This window comes from Bos grunniens, chromosome 26, assembly GCF_055505025.1.
Source record: "Bos grunniens cultivar Pamir isolate PY7600 chromosome 26, Bosgru_T2T1.0, whole genome shotgun sequence".
Taxonomy (NCBI): Eukaryota; Metazoa; Chordata; class Mammalia; order Artiodactyla; family Bovidae; genus Bos; species Bos grunniens.
In genome coordinates, this window is record NC_141190.1 from 41,299,170 (window position 1) to 41,321,632 (window position 22,463).

The 22,463-nt window shown below is 49.9% G+C and overlaps 1 protein-coding gene across 25 annotated transcripts in view; it reads right to left on the reverse strand.

Moving 5' to 3' along the window:
* Positions 1-19,799, reverse strand: part of FGFR2 (fibroblast growth factor receptor 2) — a 107,031-nt gene extending 87,232 nt beyond the window's left edge. For 18 of the 25 annotated variants that reach the window (XM_086378700.1, XM_086378703.1, XM_086378698.1 and 15 more), the window contains exons 1-2: positions 19,660-19,799; positions 15,590-15,879 (exon numbers count right to left, since the gene is read on the reverse strand). In XM_086378700.1, coding sequence (XP_086234826.1) covers positions 15,590-15,755 — 166 coding nt within the window. In that variant the 5' untranslated portion in view covers positions 15,756-15,879; positions 19,660-19,799. Of the gene's footprint in view, positions 1-6,686; positions 6,778-15,589; positions 15,880-16,179; positions 16,214-16,467; positions 16,587-19,288; positions 19,420-19,659 lie in introns of those variants that run through there. The other 7 variants (XM_086378694.1, XM_086378690.1, XM_086378679.1 and 4 more) reach the window with 5 other exon arrangements.
* Positions 19,800-22,463: the final 2,664 nt, after the last annotated feature.

Here is a 22,463-nt window from a genome sequence, read left to right on the forward strand (position 1 = left end):
AGTCTCCAGATATTGGCAGCTTTGGTTGAGCAAGAACTTCAAACCTGAGCCCTCTCTTCAAAAACCATTTCCCAGAGAGATAAGCCATTAGATGATCTAGTGCCCAGGAAGCCGAAACGGGCGCTATGTCATGTCGGAGGGGCTCCCCCGGCCCAGGTTGGACAGACGGGGAGCCTATGTGCTCGGCCACCTGGCCGTCCAGGCCCCAAGCCTCCTGCCTTCTGGAGACACGTCTGCCAGACACAGCAGAGGAGGCTGGCCCTTCTCAAAACCTGGGCTTCCTCGGGCACGCTGTTCCAGGGAAAACCACATCATCAAAAAGCTGGCCCTGCCTACTGACCGAGACCACTGGAAAATCTCCCTCGTTTTCTCAGTGGAAGGCTTTGTACTTGTGTCACCGCAAGCAGGAAGAGGGACGAGGGGAGCGGGAGGGGAACTGATGAGGAGGTATACGGATAAAGGAATGAAGGGGCTTGGCCCGAGCCTTGTCGGCCCCCTCTTTAAGGTCAAGGGTGGCCTTGCCGACACTTCACCTGTAAAATGAACACACATCATCTCCAGTCCTGAAAACAGAACCCTCTGCACCCCCAAAAAAACACATTCCTCCCCGAATCCTGGTGACAGCCCTTGGCCCCAGGCAGCCCTCTTCCCTGTACAAAGTTGGCGGGGGGCATCTTCCTCATCCGATGCTCCTCCAGCTCCCAGAGCTGTTCCCTGAGCCCAAGCATTAGGTCTCACTCCTGTCCCCTCTCTGGTGACTCTTCAGAAAAGGCGAGAATGGGCTGGGATGTTAAAAAGACCAGACTTAGAACAGGCCTGAATCTCAGCTCTGCCACTTAGAAAGCGTGGGACCCGCGACAGGGCCCTCGGGTTCCTCATCACTCAGCGTTCTGCCCCTGCAGGTCAGGAACGACCATGAGACAGAGCATGGAAAGTTCCGCACACAATGGCCAGCGCTTAGCGAGAACTCAGAGGTACCAGCTGTGGGGAAGACCTTGCCGTTGAAATCCTTATCCCTCGGCTGCAGTTGGCTAACCCTGAAAGGAGGAAACACCCCCTAAACCAGATTGTCCCAACTTGGAAGGGTGGGGATGATAGAAAGAGAGCCCCTAACACACAATTTAGTGCACGTTTATCTATAGCTGCATTCTATTTTCTATCGGCCTGTATGTGCGTCTGTGTGCACACACATGTTCTCAAGAACAGGAACACGCACTGAGGCCTTCCTGCCCTTCTGGAAGCCCCTTCTCTACCCCCATACCTGTGGATGCGCCCTGAACTCCATCCCCGGCTCCTCCGGTCCTTCTGCCTACTTTCTGATCTCCATCTCTGCAGCGCTTCCCACCCCCACAGGCCAGTGCCCCTCAAGTCCCTGCTTGCAGGCTCCTATTTCCACCTGCCTGAGGGAACACATTACCTGGATGCCAACCGAGGTCCTCTCCAAAACAGGCAGGTAACCTTCCACCTTGTCCTCCTCCGCTGGCTTCTTGCTGAATAGAGTCTCCACGTGACATCAACTCAAGCCCCACGTCTGCCCTAAAGCCCCTATGCTCCCTCTCACCTCTCATCTCCAAAGCTCCGCCCCCTATTCACTCTGCCTCTGCAGAGCTGTGCCCCGACTCACAGCTCTGGAAAGAAAGCAAAGGCGGATGTCACCCCCACGGGCCCACTGCTGCAGACCTCTGCCATCTCTCCGGAAGATCTCTGTAGTGCCTCTGCCATCTCTCTGAAAGATCTCTGCAGTTCTCACCATCTGTGGTAGGCCCCATGTTCATCATGAGCCACTAGAGTAATCTTTTGAAAAGCAAATCTTACCTCTAATTTAAAAAAAAAAAAGGCAGAGGGCACAGACCACTCCACACTTTGACAAGATAAAACGCAAAGAACATCACCCAGGCTAAGGCCCTGGTTGCTCCTGGCCCTAGATGCCTCTCCCCGCCCACTCACAGCTTAGGCTTGTCTGTTCATATGGGCACTGTTCCCTCTACCTACAACCCCAGTCCCAATACCCTGCATGGCAAACTCCTATTCAGCCTTCAAAGCCCAGCTCAAATATCTCATCTGTGAAAACTCTTCTGATTCCCATTAAGACAGACTGCATGGCTCCCATCTCCAATTCATCAGGTCTTTGTTTCTCCATCTAGTCTATTCCTACAGAATACAGTCTGTCTCCATCCACCACCCATTCCAAGTGAGAGTTTGGGGCGGGCACGCTGCATAAAGACGTTGCATAAACACCATCCAGACACAGCTTCCAGGGCCCCACTTCCAAAGTTCCTAGGCCAGGAGACCTGAGGTAGGGTCTGAGATTCTGGATTTCTTGCAAGTTCCCAGGTAATGCTGATGTTTCTGGTCCAAGGGCCATCTCCTGAGAAGCCCAGCTCCAGGATCCCAGGACAAGCTGGAGGCCTGCTGTAGCGGTGATGAACCCAGTCCACTTGGGCAGCCCCTTCACAGCTCCGAGCCTCAGAGTCCTGCTTGGTAGAACTGGCTACCTCTGGGCTGGGTCAGGGTCACCATGGGGACAAAACCAGAGGCTGCCTGGGAAGGCCTTTGGCAAGTGGGGGTACCTCTGAGAGAAGTCCCCCACCCCAGCAGAGGTTCCCTGCCCACCCTCAAGCACGGGACAGGCTTCCTCTTGTGGGCTATAGCTTGATATGACTGATCAGCAGATTTTCTTAATATTTTTCCAATCATGTGGGATTGAAGGCAGGAGGAGAAGGGGACAACAGAAGATGAGACGGTTGGATGGCATCACTGACTCAATGGACATGAGTTTGAGCAAGCTCTGGAAGATGGTGAAGGACAGGGAAGCCTGGCATGCTGCAGTCCATGGGGTCACAAAGAGTCGGACACAACTGAGTGACTGAACAACAAAAAAATCACGAGGGAACCTCAATTTGCATTTGTCTGACTTTAAAACAGAGTTTTCTTTCAAAAGAACAAATCTACCACATAATATGTATATAAGTTACTGCAGCAGGGATTTCGGGAATGTTCCTAAACATTCAAGGATCTTGTAAGAGTCACCGTTATCAACAGCCGTGTACAACACCCGTTTGATTCCTTTCGTAAAGGAAGAGGCCTGTGGCTTATGAAAATACCATTTACTATTCATTCATCCAACAAATCTGAGTTACTTGTAATGGGGGGGACACAGTAACCCCCACAGAACTCCCTAAGAAAGAGGATCCCAGCTCGACCCATGGATGACTAATGGCAACCCCATGGCGGGCCACAAAAAAATCCTGAATGCCTGAGGCCCTGGGTTCCAGCGAGTAGGGTAATTGGCCAGCATTCCAGAGAGCACGCTCCAAAGCCAGCAATCTGACTGCATTCCAGAAACAAGTTTTCAGGGGCGGTTGGTCAGCTTACCACCTTAGCATTATCTGTGGCTCACAGGGCCCATTACTAACATAAAGTGAATAACCAGTGCCAATTCAAGTGGATACATTTGCCCTCTAAGTCCCTTAAAGTGTAAGTGTTAGTCGCTTCAGTCATGTCCGACTCTTTGTGACCCAATGGACTGTAGCCTGCCAGGCTCTTCTGTCCATGGAATTTCCCAGGCAAGAATACTGGAATGGGTTGCCATTCCCTTCTCCAGGGGATCTTCCTGACCCAGGGATTGAACTCCAGTCTCCTGCATTGCAGGCAGATTCTTTACCATCTGAGCCACCAGGAAGTCCCTTAATGGTCAGATCACTGTCCAAATGTGACATTTTCCCCAGCCCCTCCCTCAGTGAGTACATTCTGAATACACGAATACTTTGAAAGTGACCCCAGTGACAAATGGGGGCGGAGGCGGGGGAGGCAAGAGGGAAGGGAAGGGAAGGTGAAGAGTTCTTCCCAGAGGGAAAGACTGCCTCCTGCATCTGTAACTGGGGACCTTTTGGGGGTATTGTTCAGCAAGTTTACTTAAAGGGCTTGTCCTTTCTTCTCTCAGCAGGACCCCAGTTCCAACACCGGTTAGGAGCCTGCAGATGTATCCCTAGACGGGTTCCCTCCCCCAACAGCATCCCAGCCATTTGCAAATGAAGGGACAGCAGCTGGATACTAGGAAACAGATGGGCTTCCTCATTTGCATGGGTTTGATCTGGCAGCCCTGGCCCTGCAAGTTCAGGCCCGGCCATAGAAGCAACTGCGTTTGGGCAAAAGCACAGATTCACAGCCCGCAGGGTCTCCAACGGGCAGCTGGATCAGAAGGACCCCTGGGAGAGGTACCCCTAAAGTCAGAGGGGGCGGGGAGCCTCTGCAGTGGGCGGGGCCCATCCCCAGCTGGCTGGGCCCCCGCAGGACCCAGGGAGGCCAGACAAGGGACAGGGATCACTTTTCTCCGGTGATTTGCGGAGAAAAGTCTCTCTAGGGGGATCCTGGGCTGGAGGACTGAAACCACATTCATTCAGGAAATTCCAAATTAAGATAGGCGCCACCGTGGTTAACCTTTCTCCCCAACTCTGAGCCGCCTATTTGCATGGAGGTGAAGGCTTCAAGAAAACAAACAAACTTTGAAGAGTCTCTACCTCCCCACCACGAGCGAGTGCTCAGTCACTCAGTTCTGTCCAACTCTTTGGGACCCCACAGACTGTAGCCCACAAGGCTCCTCTGTCCATGGGACTTTCCAGCAAGAATGGTAAGTGGGTTACCATTTCCTCCTCCAGGGGAATCTTCCCAACCCAGGGATTGAACCTGAGTCTCCAGCATCCCCTACACTGCAGACAGATTCTTGACCGCTGAGCCACTGGGGAAATCCACCTCCCAACAGAGCGCCTTTCAAAACCCTCAAGAGCATCTGATCTGGAAAGGGCTGTGCAAGGCTCCCCAGTATCTTAGCTTCCCGAAATGTGGACAAGGGCATACCAGGTCCTTTCTTAAGTGGAGACTATTCACCCCTCTCCAGGGCATGAGGAGGGAGCCTTATTCAAACCTCTGAGTCCCCAGGCAAGGCCACAAAGATGGGAGCAGAATCATGTTCATTACCCAGTCCAGGCCCTGGCTTCCTGGGCAATCTCCCTCCTTCCACATGGGTCAAGCAAGAAACTGCAGCTCCACACAGACAAGGGGAAAGAAGAAACGACCTATACAAGTGCCAACTGCAGGCTGCCCCTGACCTCCTCACTCGCCATAACTTTAACTGTGGGCACAGGTGGCTCAGTGGTAAAGAATCTGGCCTGCCAGTGCAGGAGACGCAGGTTTGATCCCTGGGTCAGGAAGATCCCCTGGAGGAGAAAATGGCAATCCACTCCAGTATCCTTGCCTGGGAAATCCCATGGACAGAGAAGCCTGGTGGGCTATGGTCCACAGGGTCGCAAAGAGTTGGACAAAACTTAGCAACTAAATAGCAACTACAACAAAACCTCTCACCTGATGGGCAGAGAGGCCAGGACAATACCCAAACTGGGCACAGAGTAACCTGGCCGGCATGTCTGGCTGGGGCTGACTAGAGTGCCAATGTGGTGGGTTTGCCAGTGAGTCAAGGGGGTACCCACTGCCTTCAAAGACCAGCTTCAGGAAGCTGCACAGCTGGGGGACCCAGAAAAATCCTTGACATGGCACGTAGGCTGCCTCTACCCCACGTGGCCTGGCCTCCTTCTGTAGTCTTCTCTCCAGCACACCGGTCCCCTCGGGGCTCCCCAAATCCCTTCGAGACACGCCACGCTTTTACTTCTGAGGACCTTCACCTCAGAATGGCTGGAAGGGGCCCCTTGTTTTTTGCAATTATTTGACAAAAGCCCATCTCCCCATCCCCCACTCCACAGGACTTGAGACTTTTTGCTTGCCACTCTTATCCCCACTGAGCCTGGCACAGAGTAGGAAGCAGTAGGGTCTCAACTTAATTGAGGGGCAAACTACGCACCCACAGCGATTACGCTGCAACGTGAAAGCTGTGCCACAGCCACGCCACAGCACTAGGGTCTGGAAGCTGCGGCTACATCAGGGCTTTGAGGTTCAGAGGGGACACGCTGTGGTGCTGCCTCCCCGCCACGCATCATACAACTTCTCCCCCACACAGAGACACCTGCTGAACACTGGTGTCCTCTGCATCCACCGAGCAGGTGATCGGTGCAAAGTATGGCTAACTGAACCAGCCCTGATTCACCCCCACGTCTAGCTGGAACCACTCAGAGAGCATTTAAAAAAAAAAAAAAAAAATCATCAAACTGAACTCCATTTGCTTTAAAAATGGGCTCTGTTCCTCAGCCTCTTTTTTTCCCCTAGGACATTCTTCCCGGCCAAGGCCGCAGGAAGTGTAGGTGTTGGAGCTTCTGCCCTTTCATTCTTGGAATTTTTCCCCCCTTTTATTTTTACTTTGTACTTTGTTTTTGCTTTCCTGGTCTCTGACATTAGCAGGCCCAGCATGCATCATGTCCACGACCGCAGGTTGCAGGAGCCCTGGGTATACCAGCAGTCTCATAGGTCGGCCTTGACCCAATCTCAAATCAGAAGATGCTCAAGAAAAGCTTAATACAACGTCAAACGGAGAACCAACACTGAACACTGAGCAGGTCCCAGGGCAGACCACCCAAGGCACTCGGGACAAAAAGAACAGGATGGCCTGGAGCTGCTGTGTTGGGGGCAAAGTCCTGCCGTCCTGACTCCCTGCCACGTGACTCAGCCTGGGACACTAACTGGGACTCAGAGCAGCCACCCTCTGATCTCCTGGGCAGCAGAAAGGGTTAGCTTCTTACCGATAAGCGACATACCACCAGAGGCCGTTCCAGAAGAATCCCAAGGCAGTAATTACTGGAATGGTTTTACTGCCATGACTTTTCTTCAAATAGCTTTAGGGGAATAGATGTGGACAGATGAAAAGAAACAGCATTAACCAGCAGTGTCCTTACATGTTTGAGAGTCAGATGACAGATTTAGGAATAAGCAGGCCCCCAAAAGATCCCACAGAAGACCCTCCTGCTCAGGAAAGAGGCATGCATTGGGGAATCTTTGCTGCACCAATAAACTGATCCCAAGGCCTGGGCCCATGCTCACTAACTATGGAGTCTTGGAGGAATCATTTCATCTCCAAGAGTCTAGGTCAAGAGTCTCGTCCGTATAAAAGGGAATGTGAATAGCTGGGGTCTGCTGCATTATTAAGATTAGAGACGGTGTGGGGAGGAGGATCTACAGGAAAGTGGGTCAAAAGGAACAGATTTCCAGTTACGAGAGAAAGAAGTCCCAGGGATAAAACGTAAACACGAGGACTGCAGTTAATACTGCCGTATAGTCGGTATACATGAATGCTGTTGAGAGTAAATCCTGAGTGTGTTCATTACAAGGGGAAAAAACTTGCTTTTTCTTTTTTTGTGTGTGTCTATATGAAGTGCTGGATGTTAGCTAAACTTACTGTGGTCCTCATTTCACAATACATATAAGTCAAATCATAACACTGTACATCTTAAACAGTGCTGTCTATTATATCTCAATAAAACCAGGGAAAAAAGATTAGAGATAATATGTCAAGGTACCTCGCACAAGGTCCAACACACAGCAGGCACTTAATAGATGTGATAACAATCTGCATTCTCATCCTCTCAAGGAATGAATGGGCTAAAAAGACGATGACCCCACCCACACTGCCTACCCCTACTCACACCCTCATCCTTCGTACCCCCGCCCCACCTGTCCTGTCAGGGAACCCCCACGGGCTGTAACATACAAATAACCACTCAGCTCCCCTCCACCCCCAGTACCAAGGATACCATAACCAGCTCCCTGCCATGAAGACTGGAAGTCCAGACACCTGTGCACTGAGGAAGGCCCAGCGGGCCGCCTGGAAGAAGCCACCACATACCAACCTGGCAAGCCCGTCTTAACATGCTTTGTACACCCCTCAAGGGCCAGGACCCAGGCAGAGAATGCAACACCCCTCCTTCCCACCAGCCAATCCCATAACCCTCTCTCCATCCTTCTTTCTCTTTGGCCAAACCACACAGCAGGCAGGACCTTGGTTCCCCAACCAGAGATCGAACCCATGCCCCTTGCAGTGGAAGAATGAAGTCCTAGCTGCTGGACTGCCAGGGAGGTCTCCCCCCGTTCTTCTTCATAGGGCCTTTTGACAATGCTTCATCTGGAAGCCCGCAAACACAGAACTCCCTGAGAAAATACATTGCTCTTTGTCAAGCGCACATCCCGCTATTATTACATAGCTGCGAATGACTTCTTTCGACAGGGAAAAAAAAGTCAACCCTGAACTATTTGGACCGCAAGCATCAAGAGGATCCAATTTCTAAAGTCCAGATTTGTAAACGCCCCAGATAATAAAAAGGGTTGGCTAAAACCAGGGCCAAGAGCTCCCTTTCTATTTTAATTAATGTAAAAACCTCTCATCAGAAGACTTGTCATCCTATATGGTAGGGTAAACATCCCTGAAATATTGACCGGACATCCTATCTCAGGTTTTTACTTCAAGGAGGAAGTTGGGTAGGGCGGGGAGGAAACAAGCACTTACTGAGCACCTAGTATCTACCAGGAACTACAGTGATGGCTTTACATCCATTTGCATTTAATCCTTAAGGTACCCCTTACAAGATATTTATTATCAGATAGACTTTTTGATAAAGAAAGGGAGGCTCAGAGAGGTTGTCTAACAAATCCAAGGTCACAGCACCAGTAGATCATAGAGTCAAACCTGCCTTGTCTAGCTCTCAAGGCCAAGTTCTTTTGGAGAGTTTCTGTCCCCAGAAAGCACATCACATACCATTTAAAATGATTTTATTCATTTCTATGAAAAAAAAAAGCAAATGTAGAATTTAGGCTAATTATGTGGAGGATTCCTGGTCTTTTACAGATGTGAGTGAGTGATTTTCAATCGGAAACCTTTATAATATTTAGGATCTATAATTAATTGTGTGCCCACCTGGGTCAGCTAAGAAGGCAACATGTTTCGATCAAGGTCAGGAGGCTTAGAGGGATGGGAGGGAGGTGGCTTCTTTGGAGGGTAAGGGGCTACCCGTGTGGCACGCAGGATCTTAGTTCTCTGACCAGGGATTGAACCCGGGCCCATGGCAATGAAAGGGCTGTGTCCTAACCACTGGACTACCTGGGAGTTCCCAAGGGAAGGTGGCGACTTGAAGGCAGTCACACTCCTTTGTGGCAATCTCATCATCTATTCACGATCTGAAGTTTAAGGATTTTCAAAGAGTTTAAACCCTCAACTCACCCCCACAAAGATCTTCCTATGCACCTTACAGCACCTCCCCGCCTCCCACTCCCCTCAACACACAACGCTGGCTTTTTCAACGTCTTGATATCTTTAAAACATTACAACTGGTCACGTATGGAAAAACTTAAGAGTAAATTGGCCTTTAAAAAGAGGTCACACATAGTAACTTAGAAGGAGTTCTCGCATAGAAAATAATCATCACAGTTTATACAGAGTTTATTGTACTAATGTCAGAGCTCAGAACTGGGCTCTTTCTTTCAAGTAAAGTGCTGCATATAAATCACAAAATATATACGTCCCTTGTCCTCAATTCTGAATCTATCGGTATTTTCCTTATAAGCTATTTTTTTTACCTCCTCATAAAACATGTTCACCACGACTCGACATTCTATATTATGCGCATTCCATTCAGACACGACTTGGAATTTACCATGCTTTAGTTGGACAGGGGTTAAAGGAAAGAGAAGGCCACACCTTAGCTCCCTGACTCAGTACAGTCAAGAAGAAGCTGACATTTTTAATATCCACATGAACATGGCAAAAGTCCAGGATGGGACGTAACTACTTATGGTATTCTGAAGTGGAATAAGTGACAACAACTCACACCCAACATCTTAAAACTCCATCAGTGTACAAAGTTCCTAAAACACAAATTACTGAAGCTCTAAAGCATGCCTATTTTGCTTGACACTCTTTAAGGACGACCGTGGTCTAAACTGGTCATTACATACCCTTTTGCATGAATCTATAAATGGTAAAAGCTTGAAGTTATACAAACAGAGGCCAGTGAAAGCCGGCACCCGCCACCTACCACGGATGTGGCTACCATCTTGGATTTCCTATCATGCCCTAAAATGGGATGGTAACAATCAGAACGAGTGAGAAAAAAAAACTTGGGAAGAGCGTGACCTCTATTAATTTCGGAAAGAAATATCTCCAGGACATGGGGGACCATCACGATGAAAAGGCCAGCAACTTGTTCAACCAGACTTCTTTACAGAACCGGCCTTCCCTCCCTTCCCCACCTCCTCGCGTTCCCTGATCCAGGAAAACCAGAACTGAATCTAGTGGGGTCACTCCAGTTCCACCTGAGTGACCAGGAGGAAGTGGCCAGTGTGTACAGATTCTCAGGCTGCCAGAAAGCCTTCAGGCTTCCCATAAAGATAAACACTGTCCCCAAAATGGAATACGAGCTGCATAGAACTTTATAAACTCAAGTTCAAGAGCCTCTAGCAAGTCAGAGCTGAGTTCTTCAGGGTTTGTTCATCGTGGATTTAATGATCAGAAACCCCTCTCCTCTTCGGCTTAAGGTCAAACATTCCACCCTTGCTTTAGGTCCATGATTCGGCACATACAGCCTTCAACACGGTCGCCGTCAGTTTAAAGAAACTACTACTAAAGACAGCAGAGTCAGAGGAGGACATGGGGAGAGTGTGACATGGTTAACCACACCAGGCCCTGCAACGCCAGGGAAGCTGGACCAAGAGCCATTGCTAAATCTCACTTGGATACAGCAAAAGCACAAAAAGGATGCAAAATCGAAGGCTAAAGTCATCTCTCCAGAAAAACGAAATAATAATAAAGACCATGCGTCTTTTGCACAGCCTCATAAAATGCACTGGATCAGAAAACCATTTGTGGCATAGCCTGAAAAACTTCCAAACAATCACTTCTGAATTGCCTACCTAGGCAAGTCACCCTGCTACAAATCTTAACCAGCACAGCAGAAAGTAACACACAAGTTGTATTTCCTATGGAACCTAAAATCCCAAACTCCATTTCCCATGTTTTCCTTTAAAGACTAAAATAAGACAGGATTTTTAATGGAAATGTACAATTAAGCCAAACTCTGGGGGGAGGGGTGTGCCAGGGGGAGTAGCCTTTTAACAATTATCCTGGATAAGTAAACACCCAAACAAGAGACTGCAAACGGGAAGGCTCCTGGACACATTTTATTGAGAATGTAAACATTAAACAAAGCTCTTCCTGTTTAAACACTACCCCAGTTATTTCATAACCATGTAATTATTCATTAAGCTTGATATTGAAAACATCTCATAGGGTTTGCTCTAGTTCTATGAATTCTCACCCTCAACTTAATGGGAAAGACTTGAAAGCAACAAGTCTTCAGTGATGGCCTAGTGGGAGCTAGTCACCTAGCAGGTGTGCGCCTGCTAAATCGCTTCAGTCGTGTCTGACTCTTTGCAACCCTGTGGACTGTAGCCCGCCAGGCTCTCCTGTTCATGGGATTCTCCAGGCAAGAATACGGGAGTGGGTTGCCAGGCCCTGCTCTTGGGGATCTTCCCAACCGAGGGATCGAACCGGAGTCTCATCATGTTCCCTGCATTGGAGGAGGGTTCTTTACCACTAGCGCCACTCAGTGCTTTAATTGGTTAAAATAAAAAGCAAAACACACACATACTTCAAATCTGCATGAGAGCGGACCAGTAGAGAAAGTATACAAATACCAATGCTCTGGGCTTGCTAAATTTTTGCTCTAGAAATAATATTAAACACAGCTCTTTGTCTATGAATTGTGAAATACTTTATATACTAATAAAGAATGTGTACTTCATTGTGTATTTAACTGCACAAGCCTGCATTTGGTTTAATTTACTAAGAATAAGTCCTTGTTCCTATGCTAACTATCAAGTTACAGTCAACTCTTAAATATTAACACTCATATTGAGGAACAAAGATGCAGATAATACAAAACAGAAGATTATTTTAAATCATTCATTCTTGGTATGCGGATATATTCTTTTTTTTCTTTCCTTTTAACTTGCAATTAAATGCGTATGGCTGATATTATGGCATTTACAATACTTCTAACAAAAGACCTAACCCACACTGGAAAACTCTGACAGTGGTGAGGTCTCCATGTAGATCCCCTGCTCCATCTCTCTGCTATTGAACTTTGGACCAATTCACATCAGTTAAGGACAGCATGACCTCAGAAGGTTGCCCCAAAACTGACTGCAAAAAAAAAGCAAACTACTTTCTTCCCAGGTTGTTACTTCCCAGCATCACACTTTCTGGAGGGTGGGAAAGTAATTAAAGGTTTGGGGTTGGAAAAGGCCTTTTATTTTAACTCCTACTGGGCTGGTGTAAACAAAGATGTCGTTAAAGTCAACAACGACTTAATTAACCAGAGTAGGTGACAATGTCAGGAAGAATTTGAAAGCAAGAGTCCTCTCTGCTACAGGGTAATCAAGCTTGACTATAAATAATTAGAACCTTAATCAACAGAACAGTACTTGGCATTGAGGACTGGCCGCCTTGAGTCAGTAACTGAGTTTAAACCCTGCACAGCTGGTCCCCGACAAGAATGACTGACCAACTGAAAATATTCATTTTTTTAGTCTGGAATATTAACAACTAAAATCTTCTAGAGATTATTTTCTTAAGTCAGTTGAGTAGACCCAAACCTACAGCTACCACTTCAGAACGTGTCCAGAAGACAAATGATACATGACAGGTGACGGGATATATGATCATGATACATGGTAGATGAGATGATGTTGACACATGACAGGATGATAGATGATGGATGGGATGGGATGATGATCAATGAGATGATACTGTACAAAGCTGAGACAATTGGAAAAGGATCCTCTAGAGGGAGGGCTCGGGCCCCTTCCTGGAACTTAGTCACATTTTTCTCTGGCCACATTTATCTAAACTGAGCTTCCACATTAGCAAGCTAAAAAGTCTTCCAAGATAAAGCCCTGTAGGATAGAAAGTCAAGGCTGAACTTACTTTATCCAAAGCTACAGTTAAAACACACCATGGAGGACAGACAGCGACTGATGGACACACATGGATGGGGGACTCTGTCGGTCTCTCTCCAATTCGCCAGGACCACAGCCTAAACTGGAGCTGCCCAACTCAGTCTGCTTCCAGTTGCTAAAAATTCTTCTTTCTCATCTATAATTAGATTACCTTCCTAATAGCCTCTGACACCAAAGCGAAACTCCTGCACCGGAAGAACTCATCTTAGGGCTCACATCAGTCGACAGGGGAAGTGCAGACCCTACAGAAAGCCAACACAGCTGCTCCTCCATCAGGGAGCAACTTTCCTCTCAACTGTCTCCAAAAGCCTAGATGTCTCCTGATGTGTTGGCAACTGAACAGCCAGCCCATGGGACTGGGAAGATGGGCGTGCCCAACTCGCCAAGAACGACAACAACTTGTCCCAGGTACTCATTAGACACCAGGACCTGTGCTAACTGCGTTTTGCATCCAGACCCACTTAAATCTCCCAGCAACCTTCTTGAGGCGGTCATCAGAAGGCTTCTGAAGATATTAGTATTCATTTAACATTAATAAAGAGACCCTAAAGATGATCTAATCCAGCCCTCAGATGACAGAAAAGGAGACTGAGGTTCAGGGGACTGTGTGCTTTTTCCAAAGCCGCCACCTCTTTGCAGGGTTTTGCACAGCTTCCACTAAACCTTTGTTTGAAAAAACCTCTCACAACTCTGGACGCAAACCTCATAGGAGCTGTGAACCCCAAAATATGACCTACCATTTCAGGGAATTCAGGCACCTCCCCTCAATCCCCAAGTGCATTCACAGATGCCAGGCTGGGAAGACCAGCCTCCAACAATACTCACATTGTTGGATGCACATTTCTACACAAAGAACTGCCGAGGGTACTGCATCCTTGTCCATCTCCACCCCCCTCCCCATCTCTGTCTCACCTCTTCCTACCAGTATGTGCACACAGATTTTTAAATTCCCTTCAATAATTAAAGACGATAAAAAGAAGTCCTCCAGGACCATTTTACACTTTATGTTGAAATAAACTCCCAATCACGCTGCCCTTAAAGTCGAAATGAAAAATGACATTTTCTTCCTAACCTGGGCCATGCCTGGGCTCACACTGCAGGAAACACCCCCGTTCAGCAGCCTCGGTGTTGTGTACTAAGCCATGCACCCCAGGGAAAACCGGCAATTAGAGAAACATCCATTTTAATTATTAGCAAAATTAAAGACGTGCAGGCATGACTTTCAGAAACCAGGAACCTTTTCCCTCACGTTAAGCCCTTTAAACATGCATCCCCATCGCAAGTGACACTGGCGCCCACGTCACCAGCAGGCAGTTCCATAATCCCTGGAGCCGGAGCCTGTGAACGCTTCAGACACAAACTCCTACCGCGTTCCCTACCGGAAGCCTGAAAGCCACTGCAGCGTCACTACACCTGGTTACTACAAACCTCCGTAACTCGGGGTAAGAAAAAGGGCACAAGCCTCCACTAGCGACTGCTGAGCTGCTTTTGGTAAGAAGCACCTCCGTTTTAGAAAAAAAAAGATACGGCTTTATCCTTGCATGACTCGGGGTCTCAGTGGGAGCCCCCCTGGTTGGGGACACAGCCCTCCCCTCCCCGTCTGATCCTGGATGGGCTTGCGGTCTTCTTCCGAGCAGGGTGTCTTTTCCAGAACAGCTGACTGACCCCAGCCCACGCAGGCCCCCTGAGCTCAGCAGGCACCAGGTGGGCTCTCAGCAAACAGGTTCATTAAGTGGCGATGAGTGCTAGGATCTGCCGTTTTATTCTCGGATTACCACTCGAAAAATAACTCAGCTACCAATATTCCCTACTGATGACAGATCTCGTGCGGCACCAAGTCGAGGCTGGGCTACCGACATCGCGGAAGGACCCGGGAGAAGAGGTTCCAAGTCTGCCTGGCGGGAAAATTCAGCCCTTGTGAGTTTTGTGCTCACAACTGGCCTCATGCCTTTCTGCATGTTCCAAAAGGCATAATGTGTTGCCTGCATACAATTTCCATAGCTGAAACACCAACGCACGCCCTGTTAGATCTGGAAGTTCTCAGAGATTCAGGAAAGGCCCAGGTACATTTCAAATTGACCTAAAATAGAATCTGCCGCTCTGTGACGTGTGGCTTAAGTATTATGAATTACAAGGGCTAAAAAGAATGTAATGTCTCAACCCTCTCCACTCTGAAGTTCAGAAGCTTTCTCTCCTTAGACAATGAAAATAAAATGTCAGCATTTCAGAGGTTGGCAATTTCCCTGCGTGACTCCTTTTGCCGGCAAATTGCAATCCTTTACATTGTGAGCAAAACTCTCTCGGGTAAGCAAGGGTAGATGGTATTCAACTCTGAGCTGCCTGCCACGGCTCTCCTGGCACTGGATGAACTGCCAGCCGCCTCCCTTACCCAGCACATAGAAAAACGCACACGCCAAGAAACCACCAACTACACCACCCGGCCCACAGTGTGACAGCTGAGAACCTTCTCTTATAATCCCTGGCTTGCAGGGGGCAGAGAGCCACAAGCTCCGCTCTTGGAGGTCTCCTTTACAACACAAGGGGCAGCTGATTCTCAAACAGGCCTTGACCTCAGTGCCACTTCCCCCAGACAAATCCCCAAACAAACTTGGTACCCCGAGAGCGAAATGAGATAACTTACCTTCCGGCTCAACCGTGGTATCGTCAACTAAATTGAAGGAGGGCCGGGCCAGGGACAAGGTTGCCATGGTGACCACAACCAGGCAGAGGAAGCGACCCCAGCTGACCATGGTTACAGTGCCGATCCCCTGTCCTCTTCCATATCTCCATGTGGACGTTAATCCCATCTGCACCCTTCCTCTACGAGCATGGACTGCCTGCAGCAATGCCTTCAGCCGGCGGTGGGCTCAGGAACCAAGGTGCTGCGGCGGCCGCTCGCTGGCCTTGCCGCTGCTGCTGCTGCTGCAGCCTCTAGAGGAGAGAGACACTGCGAGTCAGTGAAATCTTCCCCAACACCAATTTAGTTCAACCCAGTTCTCTTTCATCATCTGAAAATACCTTCCCTCCACACCTGAGTCCCAGGGGTTTCCACCAGACCGGTCCACAAAAACGTGTTAGGCTGATGGTTGAGAAAGCCTACTCTTAGGAAACAGAGATAAAAAGAGTAGCTATAGGACCCAGATACGTGCAGCCACTTCAGCTGGGCAAGTGGACTCTCTCCTCCTACCCACTGTCACCTCTCCCGCCCTCCAAAAGCCAAAGCTACGTGACCTTAGTTTCAAGGGCAACTACAAAAGCCAAGTTAACGATGCTCCGGCTGGCATTGCCAGCCTCTCGTTAATTTCTTTCACGCCCACTGGGCTTCAGAGGCGTCTGCTTCTGGGGGCTGGAGCTAAGTGGCTTGCTCCACCCTCCCTGGAGCCCTCGGGAGGAAGGGAGACCAGCAAAATAAAAAGAACCCCAGGAAGGCGACCAAAAATTCCCACCAGTTTACACTTGTCAAGATTCATTTTCAAATGCAGAAATGTATTTCAATCTTTTCGCCAAGCAGCCACTTACAAAGAATGAACGAGACTGTGATACATTCAAAGCAGCTGATCCAAAAAGAGATTCAAAGCTTGAATCCCATTCCACTGTGACGAACGGCAGCCCAGGCCTAGTGGAGGTCTTCAAACTAGAGAGAGAAACGGAGCAGATGCAAGCTCCTTGAATAACACGGGTGTTCATTAATGATGATGATGGTGACGATGATATGTAAATTATTCTCAGGGTAGGTGATTGGGCCAATAACTTTCAATATGCTAACTTATTGGCTAAAATTTCAGAACAGAAGTTACCAGGGGGTGTTCAATGGGTCTGCTCACCCATTTAATTCAAAAGCAAAGAGAAATTTCCAAGCTTAAGATAATCCAAGACTTTACATTTGTTCGGTATCAATTACTAAGAATAAGAACCAAAATGCACAAGCTTCAGAGAATTTGATCCAATCAGATTCTGTGAATTATATATGAAAGAACCACATTTTATAGGATTTAGGGTGGAGGTGAGACCTTTAACATACAAATCTCGAAACCCCATGCTTTCTGCTTGCGGACCTCATGTTTCAGATTATGACGTAGGATTTCAATACTGCTCGAGCGTCCCCAAAGCTACATCAGAAAAAAACTTTCAGCCTTGACTAAGGATTAGAGTGGGTAAGGGGAAAAGAGGACGCTGCTCCACTTTCAGAGAAGGAAAAAAGAAAACCTCTTCAAAAGAAAGCACACGTGAAACCATGTGATTCACAGCAAAAGAAGAGCGCGTGCGTCCACCCCGTGCTTTCAGACTGCTTGAAGGATTTCTTTGGCCGGTTTTTCTTTCCTCTTCGAGGTAAGAGCCTCAAAAGATAACTCCGTATCTATTTCTACATACACATGGGAGGAGAACACACAAACATTCTCACTGATTTACGAAGCATTTCCAGAATGCATGGGAATTTTTTTGCCTCTAACACAACTCCAGGAAAACCCCAGCAAGAGAGTGGGCCCCAGACTGCTTCCCCAGCCCGACTCACCCACCTGTCCCAGCCTTAAGGAGCTTCCTTTGCAGGTAGAGGCGGACAGTGAGTGACCTCAGCAAAATCTCAAGCCATCCCTTCACCCCATCAGCTTGCACCAGCAACTGACTTATGTAGCCATTTCCAGATCCAGGCTCCGCGGCCGCCCCCCTTCCTTCCCAAATCTCTGGAAAGTGGAGGTGGAGGGTGGCAGGTCTGCACAACTCCTCACCCGAGTGGACAAAGGTACAGAGGGACCTCCTGGGCGGGATAATGAGGTCCCCAGGCTCAGTGTTGGGAACACAGGCCCAGCGTGCCTCTGGCGGCCACAATCCCAGCTTCCTGCCTTCAATACCATAATCCTTCCTGGAGTCTGAGCCTCAGTGAAAGCCCCAGCGTGTTTATTTTTCCCCTTGAAAGGGAACTCTCTTCTCTGCTTGGGCGCAGGAGGAGTTGTCACCCTCCCAGTGATGGATGGCTCTTCCTGGCCACCCGTTCCCCAACCCCCCTGTCCATTTTCACCTCAGCACAAGCCTGCCCCCAAAGACAGGCAAAGTGACAAGCGAGAGGGCTTGGCTGGGGAGTGGTCCCTATACCAGATCTATGCAGTTTAACAGTACATTCCCAAACCCTCCACCCTTCAAGAAGACAAGTCAATATAGCACCCACCTAAACTGAGTCTCTACCCAAGCACTTGGGAGCTTTGTTCCCGGCAGATTTCCCATCAGTCAAAAGTGCCAGGCAAGGTGAGGGGTGCCCAGGCCCCCAGGGGACAGACCCACCTTCTAGGCTCCAAGCCTCCCTAGGGCCCCCAGGCCTGAACTGAGCAGGGGGCTCTCAAGGGGTCAGATGTGGTGGGGGTGGGAATTCCTCAACACACTGAAATCTCAAGACAAAATACAGGCTGACCCAGGACCACTTCTATTCCCCGTTAACCCCCAGCAAGCCAACGAGGACTTGCAGCAGCTCCGGGAGAACTCAACACCACCAACCCGGTTTCAGTTGTTTGTGTGCTAGGAATATAGTGATTTTCTCCCCCTTCTCGGGGCGCTAAAGAGCTCAGAGAAATCTGCATTTTAATTGACATTCCAGGGCGAGAGAGAGGGGAGCCCGATTGCTTTTCTATTCAAACCAAACAGCCTTTTCAGATGAAAATGAGTCGAGGCCGGTGGAAGATTTACAGGGATTTGGGACCCAGGGGACAATGGGGTTTTAAATGTTGATAGCGTTTCACACCAAACACATAATGGGTGAAAGAAGGTTTGCCTTTAAGGGTGGTTTCATTGAATTGGGCGAGAGAAAGGAAGGTCCGGAGAAGAGTTTGCAAAGGAGCGGGAGGCGAGGGGGACTGAGGCTCCACGGCCCCGGGCCGGACCCCTGCGCCTGGCCCCGTGGCCGCGAGGGTCGGAGCCAGCGCCTGGCCCGGCCCTCGGCTGACTCCCCGGCGCGGCCCCGGCGCTGAAAGAATGAGCGCGCAAGTTATAACTCGCCTGTGCTTTCGACATCTCCGAGCTGCTGCCGGTAGAGCAGGCAGAGAACTAGAAAAAGTCGGTCCAGTTCGCCCCCTAGCCCCAGGCGAGCCGCGCTCCCTCCAGCCGAGACGGCGGCTGCGGGCCAGGGAGGCCGAAGGGCACTGCAATCGGGAAACCGGAGCAGCCCCCTTCCCAGAGCGCCACCCCCCGCCCCGAGCCCTCGCCTACCCTACAGAGGTGTTGCCAGCCCCACCTCAGCGGACCCCTCCCGGGGAAGGGTCCCCGGCCCGGGCCTGGATGAGACGGAATGGGGGCTCCCCGGGCCTCGGAACGAGGCACCTTCGAAGATGCCCCCTCCGAGTCCGGGACCTACCGGGCTGTGCCACCAGCGAGGCTGCCCCGCCGCTCGCCCGCCAGCTCCGGGGTCGGAGGATCGCGCCCGGCCAGCGGGAGTGCGCCAGCCAGAGTTTGACAGGGAGGCGGGCGGGGGCGGGGGGGGTGTCAACGCCAGAGGCAGATGTCAGCATCTGGATGGGGGTGGTAGCGGCAGAACTTCCCAAACGCCAGCCGTCAGCAGGCACCCAGCTCCCCCATCGCCTATGCAGCCAAAGAGGAGGCACAGGGAGCCGCCTCCACAGTGCCAGCCCTCCGTTCGGGAGTCCGTGCACCGGGCGTCTCGGGCTTCCACCGCGCCCACTGTCCCGCCCCGCGAAGCTCCCCCGAGGCGCCCGACTCGGCGATTACCTTGAATGGCAACGATCCCCGGCGATCGGGTCTGTCCCCGCGCCCAGCGTGGGTCGGGATGGAGCAAACGACCAACTCCCCGCAAAAAAAAAAAAAAAAATGTGGTACTCGCCGGCGCCAAAGTTCGAGGCTTCACGCGCACCCCAGGCTGCGGAGGCGCGCGGGCATGACGCCCGCGGGCTGCGCTCGGATTTGGGGAGCGGGAGGAAGAAAGGAGTCGGGCTTGGCGTTTCCTCCACCAAACTTCGCTCGCAACTTGCGAACGCTTGGAGCGCGGAGGAAAGCCGCGGCCTCGGGGCGCCCGGGCCCCGCCAGCCTGGAAAGGAGTCGCTGCGCCGGGCCAGCTACGCCGCGCGCAGACCCCGCGGCGCCCGAGCTTTGTGGCGGCCGCGCTCGCTCCTTTGCTCGCCCGCCCGCCCGCTCGGCTCTCCGCGGCGTTCTCCGCTGCCGCCGCCGCCGCCGCCGCCCCCTCCCGGCGGGTCACGCCCCCGCTGAAACCCGAGCCGTTTCCTGGACGGCGGCGCCCGCTCTGCCAATCAGCGCCGCGCGCCCCGCCGCCCCGACTCGGCGCGGCTCTCGACGCCTGCAAGCGGCCCGAGACCCCGGCGGGGAGGGCGAGGGGGCCCGGGCAGCACCGGGACGCAGAGGGGCAGCAGGCAGCATCCTCCGTGGATGCGGCCGGGGCCCGCGCCCCCTTCCTTCCCTGGGCAGTTCGCCTGATCCACGGTTTGCCGGGTGGTTACGTTACGTTGTCTCGATTCAAGTCAAAACAAATGACAGAAAGCCTGCTCTCTACCCACCCCCACCCCGGCCACGAGACTTTAAAATGCATCTGCGTGGTATTGGGGCGCGTGGGGGAGAAATAGAACGCAACTGAAACTTTGAGACGAGAGAAAGTAACCTGGGGCATGCCTGCCTGTCCATCAAAACGATAACGATGAGCAAAGAAGCGAGTATTTACGGAGGTTCTGCTATAGGCAGGGCACACGGAATAGAGTCTTCTTTTTCAACCGCACAGCCACCCTGCAGAGTAATATTCCCAGTTTCTGCTAAGGAAACAGGGTGAGAGATGTTATTTGTCCAGGGTTAACCAGCTGAGTAATGGCAGCAGCTGAGCCTGACTTTGAATCTGGCTCTCTTAGGGAAAAGTTCAAAACTGAGGGGGAAAAATTTTGGATTAATAAATTCGGAAGATTCTAAGGACTCAACTCTGCTATAAATAGCTGTATGACCTTGAGCAAAGCATTTCCTCTCTGAATCTTAAGATTCTTCAACTAAATGCCAAGCTGTAACTGGTTAAAGTTCATATCTTCCATTTACCTTTTCCACTAGGCTGTGTCTACAGGATAATTTATTCTTTAACATATTTGCTCTCCTTCCCCACTCATCCAGCTCCCAAGAAGTGGTGCCTTAAGTCCAATACAATATAGATAAAAACCTTAATTATTTTTCCTTAGAAAAGGTCATTAAACCCAGAAGTGCTTTGGAGTCCTAAAGATGGATGGCGCAGCAGTACCAAATTGACCTGGGAAATCGACTTTTCCTGCATTTAGAAAGGCAGTTGCTTATGGGTCATTGACACTGCACACTTCACAACATTTACGAAAATATTTTTTCATGGTGCCACATCATTAGAAAATCATTCTTCTTCACAATACCTCTCAGAGAACTTTTATGTAAAATTACCGAAACACCAGGAGTACAGATCCATTGAAATGCTTCAGGCAAATGGCTCTGAAATTCTGTTCTGGAAATGTGACAGCAAAAGTAATAGTCTGAGTCTCAAGCAAAATAAAATAATAAGTTCCCATGCTTAGGGGCAGGCTATGGTTTTTGGTCAAGTCTTTTAACCTGGATCAGTCCCAGAATCATTTAATTCACTTAGACACCTTAGCCAGGTGACCTCAGCCATCTACCACACCCGAGTTGTTCTGACCACATCAGAGCTTTTCAATGTCTCAGACCAGGCTGAGTGTCTGCCTGCTTGGAGGCTGGCACTTACAACTTTATATTCCCCACCAATGGGGAACTCAAGTCTCTCAGGACAGATTCCTTTCCCATCCTGCAAGGAATCCATCAGCCATTGAAAATGCTGTTAACACGTTCTCACATAAATTACTGGTGCAGGAAGCTGCCATCCCTACCCATCGTTCATCAGTGGCTCTGTGTACCCTGAATGAAAAGGAAGCCTTCTGCTGATAATGACAAATAAGAACACCTACTTCAGTGTCCAGATGCAGTCTGCAGAATTTATTCTTTATAGGAATAAAAAGACACCCATCCATCAAAAGCCCCTTATTCCCTTAAGAGTGTCCATTTTTAAGTGAGTGAAGCCCACAAGCCCACAACAGCAAACTCTTTGGTTTAGAGAAAAGCAAAACCATGTTTGGAATTTAAAAAAAAAAAAAAACAATCCTGTCATCATATTTAGGCTTCAAGTGACCTCAGAGGGTCTAGGAAAGCTTTCACACCAGTGAGGCTTCTGAATGAGAAAATAATCTCTTTACAGTTTTTTTCTCTTCCCTCTTCAAGTGGCTGGAACCCCTTTTGTCAATGGCCTCCTGTGAATGGTGTAGCTAATAAGCTTATTAATGAGCTTCCACGGCCGAGTGTGAATAGGTAAATAAGCCCCAATCTGTTGAGGTTCAGGGCCGAGGGCAGAAAAGCCAGCGAGAACTAAAGATGACAGTTTGAACTGGACAACCAACGCTTGCACCAGGTTTCAGCTGAGAGAGCCTCTGGACAAGGGCGCATTCACAGCCCTTCACCCCCCACCGAGGTCCCTTTTCCTAGCAATTTTCCCC